The following is a 9,761-nucleotide window of genomic DNA, read 5'->3' as shown; positions in this document are numbered from 1 at the left end:
TCTTCAACTGTAAGCAGGTTAGTGAACTGCTAGGCAACACCATCTTCCTCATCTTCTTTTCCTTTCCTTACATGGAAAAAGCTTAGGTTTCACTCTCCCTAAGTCCCTAAGGAGATGGAGGTGGAGGAAGAAGAGGAGGTGTAGGAGGAAAAGGGAGAAGAAGAGGAAAAGAAGAAAGGGGGGAAAGTAAGGCTATCTCCACATGACTATTTAAATGACCATGGCTCCTTTGACCAGACCCCAGGCAGCCATTCCTTGAGTGATAGGCTGCCTGGTTGGTGAAATGATCAGACCCTCCATTCCTTCCCTGCAGAACCTCAGTAGCTCTGTGGCTGTTAAAGTGATGCACATTTACTGGAGTCATCTAAAAGGCCAATAATGAATAGTAAATGGAAAATGTGGTCAGAGAGGCTCCAAAGGAAGATGAGGCCAATGCTAATTTTGCAGACCATACAATAAATTATTGCCAAGACTTGTGGGTGACATCTTGTGACCTTATGTCACAAATCACATGCCGCTCAAAAGTACCATCCACCCCAATACTATTTATTACATATAAGCTATATGCTTTTCAGTACATGTTAACTTATCAAACAGAACCCACCCATACTGAATATTGACTTGCTCTAACATTATACCTATAAATTTAGTCATCACCCAGGAACAAGTTAGCAACATTTATTTTTTTTAATTTCCATTGTAAAGGTGATGTACAGAGGTTAGTTACATAAGTCAGGTAATGAGTACATTTCTTTTTAAATAGTGTTACCCCTCCTTCATTTTATCCCAGTTTTTTCCCTCCCAATTCCCCTCTCCTCAAGCTGTATAGTTCATTTCCAACATAGTGTCTAGTAAGTGCAACACTGATTTAAGCACCTGTTGTATGCACAGGTTCTGTTAGGTTCTGTTTTAAGGAGAGTATATCCAGAAAAATAAAAAAATAACAAAAATGCTAAAGTGTGAAAGGCCAAGGTAGAGAAAGTACTGAGAACAGCTTACAACAGCATCTACCTAGACTTGTGCCTAGACCTGTGTAACTTAGACTGCAGAAAATCATCTGAAAAGTACTCAATAGACAAGGTAAAAATACTCAGTTAACAAGATAAAAGAGGTGATCTTTGAAATACATGAGGTGGTGGTAGAACAGTCCAGCAGATGCTGTTCGAATCCCTGAGTGCCCTCATTGTTCCCGTACACCTTACAGCTCACCCTGCAGGCATCTCTGCATCTATTTCTGTTTCTCTGAAGACAGTCCTGTTTGGCATGCACAAAAGTCAAGCTGAGACATGCCAGGGAGTTCGGATCCCTTAGAGTGGTTCTCAACCAACCACAAAGAAGTGGGTGCATATACATCCTGTTTGCTAGCCCTTCAAGTGGGCAGAGGACCCAGAGAGACTACTCCCCTCAGATGCCCACTGTGAAAACCCACTCATTCCCACACCCTGTGTGATTCTCTTCCTTCCTCATCTCACTTCCCCATTCTCCTATGGGTGCTTCTTGGATTAACCTTCCAAATAAACTTTTTGCACTCAAATCTCTGTCTCCAAGTCCTCTTGAGGTGGATGGAGGAGGAGGAGACCAAACAGAAGGAAAACTAACTTTTAGAACAACCAGGTGATGAAAAGAAAGGCTCAAATATGTGGCTTTGAGATTTCTGTCATGGGAGATAGTGACTCCATCAACAAAGACAAAAGACTCTTCAATCCAAGAAGTGGGAGCCATTCAGAGTCTGGAAAGACTAAATGAACTCCAAGTGCCCGAGACACTTGTTATCTTCAAACTCCCTGTGTACAAGGTTAAGACTGTTGATTTTGGATAAACTGAAAAGGCACTTAGCAGAAAAGGAGAAGACATGAACAGAAATGAACCTCACACCTTCCTAGAGGTCCATAGCAGTGTCTTCCTTTGACACCAGAGAATACAAAGCCCTTGCTGTCTCTTCCAGACGGTGTCTGTACTCCAGTTTCTCATAGTTGGAGGGACTCACTCCTTGAAAACCATGCATAACTCCCCACCAGCAGCCAGCAATGACAGCTGTAGAATCACTGTCTCCACCATGAAAAAAGGCCCGGTGAGCAAGCTCCTTCCATGAGTCCCCAGCAGCAAGGATGGCATCATAGGCAATCATGGGAGCATCGTGTCCACTGCTGCCTCCCCAGCCAGAATAACTCAGGGAGGTGTAGAACTGGTCTCTCTCTTTCACAGTGAAAGGCTGGTGGGAGGTAGGAGCTGACTTGCCATCCAAAATGCCTCTAAAGTTCAGGTATTTTTCCCATTGATCTTGAAAGTAGGACCTGGGAGAAGGAAAAATAAAAGAGGGGCAATTGAAAAACTAAAGTCAGAAGCTATAAGGAAAACCAGCAGATAAATGTGAGAACAACGAACAGTCTGAGATGACACCAACTACTTGTACTAGCATAAACTATGTTAAAATTCAATCTTAACTCCAAGAGCCATGCATTCCATATACATATATATATATATTTTTGCTGACTATGTATATAAACAAGACTAGGATCCCACTGCTAGATAAAAAAGATATAAAGAAACGAAAGTCTGCTTTTCCGGGGTTGAAACTTTGGGGAACTTTGGGAACTTTGGGAACTTTGGGACATTACAACCATAGATAACTTCAGCAGAAAGCTCTGGTCGTTTTATTCTATGAAAGAGAATGTGAAGTAAGCTCACTGAAAGGGGAAGATGTGGCCTTACTGCTTATTAATTAGCTATTAGGAAAAAACTATTATCTCTTGAGCATTCTAAGCAAAGATTGCTATTCGTGTCAAGATAGTAATGGAAAAACAAGTTCCAGGAAAGTAAGAATTAACCAAGAAACCATCTCAGCATAGGATGGCCAAAGAAATAAAAAGCCAGAGGGGAGGGGAAAAAAAAACAACTATGGGAAGCCAGAATACACAACAAGGAGGCATTGCAGCTATATCACTCATTAGGGGTCTAATTGGCTACTTACAGTCACCATGGCTGTTGAAAAAGGCTCAGTGGTGGGCATGAAAGGAGCTGAATGGTAACAGCCACAATGGCGGCAATCAACTCTAGTCTTGGGCACACATGCTCCATGCACATGCACACACACATTCACCCACGGGCCAGCAGAGGCACACACGAGCAGGCTCACCAATGTTGAAGATTCTCTTCCACAAAGTAGCCTGACTGGACAATGTACTTTTGAGCTTCTGGTAGCACCTCCATCAGTCCTTTTCCCCACTGCCAGGGGGGTTTGCCATTCACTGCATAGGCTGTAAAAAGAGCTGAAGCCAGAGCACCCAGGTATCCTGTTGGGTGGTGGTGGGTCATCCGCCCACTCTCAATGCTCACTCGGATCAGCCTGTCCAGCTGGCTGTGGTGGGGGAACCTGAGGCCGATGCACATGGCCCGCATGGCAGCCCCACAGCCGCCCTCGTGCTTGTTGAAGGGAATCCTCCAGCCATTGGCCTTGTGGGGCTCCAGCCGCATGGCATTATTCATGGAGGCGCCACCTGAGGACCGATGGGGTAAAGTGTGCAGTCAGTGTCACCAAAGCCAAGGCCCCCAGCAGGAAGAAAGATCTATGCTGTCTCCAGGTTTCTCTGATAAAAAAGGAAAGCCCAGGGACTCAGGGTATTGGCACTACTCCTGTAATATCAACTGTACAGAAAGTGCAAATGGGAGGATTTCAGTTCGAGGCCAGGCTAGCCAAAAGAATAAGTCCTTTTCTCATATAACAAATACAGAAACAAAAGCTAGGCATAGTGATACACACTTATAATCCAAGTTATATGGGAAGGTGGGAGGAGGGGAATAGTAGGATCATGGCCCAAGGTCAGCCCAGGCAAAAGCACAAGACTTTAACTGAAAAAAATAAACTAAAGCAAAAAGGACCAGGATGTGGCACAAGTTGTAGAAGGCCAATTCACAAATGTGAGATCCTGAGTTCAAATCTCAGGACCAAAAAAAGAAACAAACAGGAAAATAATCTGACAAACAGAATTCTTAAATGCCAGAAAGAAGCCACAAACTCTATGGTGAAGGTCAGAGAAGCGGTCTGTCCCTTGGGTGACAGTGGTGTAAGTGTGGTATTCCCATTGGCCTACTGTCCTGAGGAGCTATGACTACCCTTGGAGCCAACCCAGGGCAGAAGCTTAGTAGGAAGTAGGGCTTTATTGCTCCATCACTGGCTAGTTTACTCACAACCATGTTCATGGTTGTGACACGGGTGAAGAAAAAAAAAATCTCCTATCTTTTCCCAATGCCAGTCTGAGGTTAGAGGGCTGAGGAAAAAACAATGTAGTTTTTCTTGGAGGACATCGAAAGGGGAATTTTCAGGCCCCCTTCTTCCTTGTACAACCCAGCTGGACAAGCTAGCATGCTGTCACTTTCTCTTCCTAATTAAGCTGCTTTTCTGAAAAGCAAGAGATGAAGGAGTTAGCAATATTCTAGATGACAAACTGAGGAGATATAAGGCACTAGGGGAACAAAATGAAGAGAGATTAGTTTATAAGGCCAATCCTTGCGAGAAAGATGGGGAGGTATTCAGGGGGTAACTGTGCTCGGATGTTGAAGTCCAAACTCATATGTTGAAGCCCTAGTACAAAATTTGGAGATAGGACTTCTCAAGAGATGATTAAGCTAAACTGAGGCATCAGGGTGAAGAATAATCCTACTCAAATGGTATCCTTATAAGAAAAGAAACATGGACACAGAGGCACTAGGGTGTACACACACCGAAGAAAAACTATGTCATTTTTCTGAGCTTGGCTCTCAGGTTGGCCTGGAATTTGCAAAATCCTCCTACCTTAGCCTCCTGAGTGCTAGGATTACAGGCATGCACTACAATGCTAGGCTACAAAAGAAAAAAAAAAGAAATGCTTTTGTTTAGATTTGTTCATTTTGTGGGCTGGGAATATGGCCTAGTGGCAAGAGTGCTTGCCTCCTACACATGAAGCTCTCGGTTCGATTCCCCAGCACCACATATATGGAAAACGGCCAGAAGGGGCGCTGTGGCTCAAGTGGCAGAGTGCTAGCCTTGAGCGGGAAGAAGCCAGGGGCAGTGCTCAGGCCCTGAGTCCAAGGCCCAGGACTGGCCCAAAAATAAATAAATAAATAAATAAATAAATAAATAAATAAATAAATAGATTTGTTCATTTTTAGAAAATTGAAAACATGATTAAACAGGAGGAAAATAAGAAAGGCTATTATTATATATCTTTGTATATATGCTCCCAGACCTCTCTCACCATAGAGATCCATAGCCAAACTTTCAATGGTGCTGTGTTCACTTCACACCTATACCATCCCATATCAGGAACTACTCACCTGCATGATTTTATATAGCTGTGAATGTATCACCATAATTAAGTCAGTTAGAAGATATTTAGGTTGTTTCTATTTCATCACAACCACAGGCTTATTTCCTTGGTACTTTAATCAACATCAATCTTATTAATGATTTCCTTAGGGCTATTTTATTACCTACCTGCCCTGGCCCTCCCTCAGGCTGAGCTCACCTGGTGCTCGGCCATCCATGTCTCCCATGCAGTCTTGGTAATGCTTGGCTAGGAGAGGATACAGCTGGTCCAAGCTCGGGGCTTTTCCAGCCTCCAGGAGGGCTTCAGCTGTGGCCAGGTGCATGACTGTGTCATCGCTGACTCTCCATGGTTCCACATCTATGGCTTCCAGGCCACCCATCTGGGCCAGCTGCTGGTGAATCTTCTCCCCACTCCGAAGGAATTCCCATTTGCCATTGAAGTACCCCAGGGCATCCCCAGCGGCACTCAGCACCATGGCCGCCACATACTTCTCTATCAGGCCCCCACACATGCTGGACTTCACCGGGCAATGCAGACACCTGAAGAAGGATGGAAAAAGAAGGATCTAAGGGCTGGGAATGTGGCCTAGTGGCAAGAGTGCTTGCCTTGTATATATGAAGCCCTGGATTCGATTCCTCAGCATCACATATAAAGAAAAGGACAGAAATGGCGCTGTGGCTCAAGTGGCAGAGTGCTAGCCTTGAGCAAAAAAGAAGCCAGGGACAGTGCTCAGGCCCTGAGTCCAAGCCCCATGACTGGCAAACAAAGAAGGATCTGAAAAAAACAAGAGCTCCAACTACACTTCACTAAGCACCCTACTGAAGGCATTGTATTACAGACACCTCACTTAATCGTTATATGAAACGTGTTATTAGACATGCCTTACATATAAGTAAACTGAGGACCATGAAGATAATGTAGTGTTAGAAGTATTAAAAGACCAATCCCAGAGCTAGCAAGTGGCAGGTCTCAGATTCCATATGTCTCTGTCTGACTTCAAAGTCCCAGATTTCATATTATTTTTTGGTCTGGGGCTTGAACTCAGGTCCTGGGTGCTGTCCCTGAGCTTTTTTTTTTTTTTTTTTTTTTGATCAAGACTAGCACTCTACCACACTAAGCCACAGATTTACTTCTAGTTTTATGGTGGTTAATTGGAGATCAGTGTCTCAAGGACTTTCTTGCCCAGGCTGAATTTGAACCATGATCTTCAGATCTCAGCCTCCTGAGTAGCTAGGATTACAGACGTGAGCCGCCAGCATCCAGCCCCAGATTTTAACTGTATCTTTGCCTCTGATGAGTACCAAACCCAATTCTGCATGTCAACTCAAGCTAATCACTTTTTTCTTCTTAGGTGAGATTTGGTTTGGGAAGATCACCTCTCAGTTATATAAACACCAACACTCCCTCCTGGTATCACAACACAACACCAACATTTTCTGCCTCAATAAGAGGGCAGGTAGAGGATGGAGACATGCATATATGAAAATAGAACGGTGAAATTGTTTTAAGGAGGAGGGGGGAGATAAGAGAAACTGATAGAAAAGGTAAGGTCGATGGGGTACACTGTGTCTATGGAAATATCACAATGAAAACCCCGTACACAACTATTGTATGATAATAAAAGAAACTTTAAAAAAACTTGTTTTCTTCTAAGTTGTTTTAAGTTTTTGTTTTTGTGCTGGCACTAGGGCTTGAATTGGAGCTGCCCATTAGCTTTTTCCTTCAAGGTTGATGCTTTACCATTTGAGCCACAGTTCTACTTCCAGCTAGAAGCTCCACTTCCAGCTTGGTGGTTAATTGAAGATAAGATTCTCATGGACTTTCCTGCCCTGGCTCTGAGTAGTTAGGATTACAGGTGTGAGCCACTGGTGCCTGGCTTAAAGGACAGTGTTGAAGTACTGCATCTCAGCTAATAGAACCAAGATGAATTAAATCCCTAGTAAAATTTGGTTTCCATATAGGGGCAATTCCCAAAAGCATTCTTCCTAAGCCAGTTTCTCTGTGTGATCTATTTCACTGGCATTGGGTTTCAAAGCCCTCCACAGTCTTACCACTCTATTCACTCACTCCTTGTGTACAGGTTGCCAAACACTTTTAAGGACTAGCTCCCCTTGACTCTCCTCAACTCCACCCTTTCCCCTACCCAATTGCCCTTCTTCCCTTCCATTTATCTAAACCCTATTTCCTTTAGGTATAGTTCAAGTCCTAGGGTCTCTGCAGTCCATTTTCTACTGTGCTGCTGGTGGGGTACCAGGATGGCAAGCACCTGGGAAAGCAGTACCCATGAAGTTGGACTGGGCAATCCAGTTTCTGATCATGCTGAGCTTCCAGTGCCACAAAGGATGTAACAAGCTATTTTCAGATTCTATTCCTTGTAAATGAAGCTGTAAACAAACCATCCACACTGGACTCCATTTCCCTATCTGTAACCTGGACAGTATAGGGGAAGGGAATGTAGATGTTCTCTGGGCTCCTGCCTTGGGCTGAGGTCTTTCAGGATCAGAGCTTTAGAAGGCCTTGGGACTATCTTTTATAAAGATAATGCCCAGAGGGGTTTGTGTTTCATAAGTCATGAAATGTGTATGTTTCTTTTTGGACAATGTCACCCCTTCCTTTACTTTCCCTCAGTCACCCTCTCCCATCCCTGCCCACAAGTTGCATAGTTCATTTTCCACATAGTGTCTATTGCATACTATGCCTGCATTGGTTCATACTTCCTCTATTTCCACACCTCCTCTTCCCCGCCCCAAGACAGAAAAAAAGAACAAACAAAAAAAAACTAATAGCAAAAGCACCAACAATAACAGTTTTAAACCTATGTTTCCATTTCAATAAATAGTATTTTAAATGTTCACGGGTGTTACACCTTTGAGTTCCTCCCCTAAGAGTGTCTTCCTCTAGTCTCACTGTCTGCGGGAAAGCCTAGAGTCCTGCTTATCGTGCTCCTGTGTATTTTAGATCTAGCTTCCACAGATGAGAGAAAATATCAGCCATTTGTCTCTCTGAGCTTGGCTCTCTCTTAACATAATTTATTCTAGGTCCATCCACTTCCCTGCACATGACATAACCTTATTCTCTCTAATGGAGGAGTAAAATTCCATTGTGTATAAATACCAACTGGGCTGTTTCCATAATTTGGCTATTGTGAAGGGTGCAGTAATGAGCATGGATGTGAGAGTGCCTTTAGGATATCCTGACTTGTGATGTTCTGGGAGGATGCCCAGGTGTGGTCTACGGCTGGGTCATTAGGAAGTTCTATATTTAGTTTTAGGAGGAACCCCCAAACCACCATCCAGAGTGTCAGGACGAACTTTCAACCCTCCTGCCTCCTATGTCAGAGTCTTTCCGTCACTCTCCCAGACTCCATCCTAGTGTGTGTTTTTGTGGGTCAGCAGGTGAAGGAGAGGACTCGCATCTTTTCCCCCGTTGAAATTCCATTGCGCCACGGCGCATCCAAACATACTGCCCCGGCTTTCAACTTTCCCTGGGCCACGTTCTCACAGAACGAAAGTCCCTTTCGCTTCCCCACAAACCTGGATCAGACTTCTGCTTCCCCACAGACCTGGATCAGACTTCTTCAGGGCAGGGCGGAGGAGGAGGTGTGTGTCCCCGCCAGGGCCATCGGAGAAGGGGGAGGGGAGTGTCCCCATGGGGAAGCGGAGCTCGGCAAAACGCTCGCTGCCCCTGTCCCCCCACCGACCGAACCCTTGAGGGTTCCACGAGGCTTTCACGGGATCCTGGCTAAGGTGGGGAGCGGGAAGCTGTCACCCCCAGGAGGCCCAGGAGGCGCTGTCAGGTCTCCACAGGAGGAGCCCGCGGGGAAGGAGCTGGGGGAATGGGGGTACCTGGTCTCGTGGAGAAGAGGGCGCGCGCGGGCCAGGGGCCCCAGGGAGGCCTCGGGTGTCTGCCGGATGCCGAGTCAGGAAATCAAAGGCCGGGGCCACGGAGGACGCACCCGGGTCCTCGGGAGCGCTCCTAGGTAAGCAGGAGCGCGTTCAGGACCGCGGGAGTGCGCCCAGGGCGGCAGGCGCGTGTCCGAGCCCTCAGGAGCGCGCGCGCGTGCCAAGATGCGGAAGCTAGGTTGAGTCCCGCCCTGCCAGGCCCATGGCCATGCTGATTCAGCCGGAGGCAACCGGAGGCAAGCAGACAGAACCGGAGGGGGGGGGGCACCCCGGGGGCCCACTCCCTTCCCCAGTACCTGACCTTTCCTTGATCTCCGCAGCCTCTGGGAAGCATCTAGCCCCTGCCCTCCAAAGAAGCCCCATCCCAACACCTTGGTCGGTCCCTGTCCTCCTGCCCGGCTCTCCTGGGACCAAATGTAGGTCCAAACACTGGGCCAGAGTCATGTACCCTCCTCTCACCCGTATAAAGTGGGAGAACTGTAGTGCCTACCTCTGAGTGTGGCTGGGAGGCTTGAGAAAACTAATTTTTACTACTTTGTCTCAGTAGCCTCCT

The 9,761-nt window shown here is 46.0% G+C and overlaps 1 protein-coding gene across 1 annotated transcript; it reads right to left on the bottom strand.

The window, feature by feature from the left end:
* Positions 1-774: 774 nt before the first annotated feature.
* On the bottom strand, positions 775-9,332 carry Adprh (ADP-ribosylarginine hydrolase). The gene is made up of 4 exons (XM_048346700.1): positions 9,152-9,332; positions 5,505-5,845; positions 3,137-3,497; positions 775-2,294 (listed from the first exon to the last, which is right to left on the bottom strand). Exons 2-4 carry the CDS (start codon positions 5,815-5,817, stop codon positions 1,880-1,882), a joined length of 1,089 nt encoding a protein of 362 aa, XP_048202657.1. The 5' UTR covers positions 5,818-5,845; positions 9,152-9,332; the 3' UTR covers positions 775-1,879.
* Between the last annotated feature and the right edge of the window lie 429 nt (positions 9,333-9,761).

The sequence above is a fragment of the Perognathus longimembris genome, chromosome 5, assembly GCF_023159225.1.
Source record: "Perognathus longimembris pacificus isolate PPM17 chromosome 5, ASM2315922v1, whole genome shotgun sequence".
NCBI classification, from domain to species: domain Eukaryota; kingdom Metazoa; phylum Chordata; class Mammalia; order Rodentia; family Heteromyidae; genus Perognathus; species Perognathus longimembris.
This window is presented reverse-complemented; position numbering and strand designations above follow the sequence as displayed.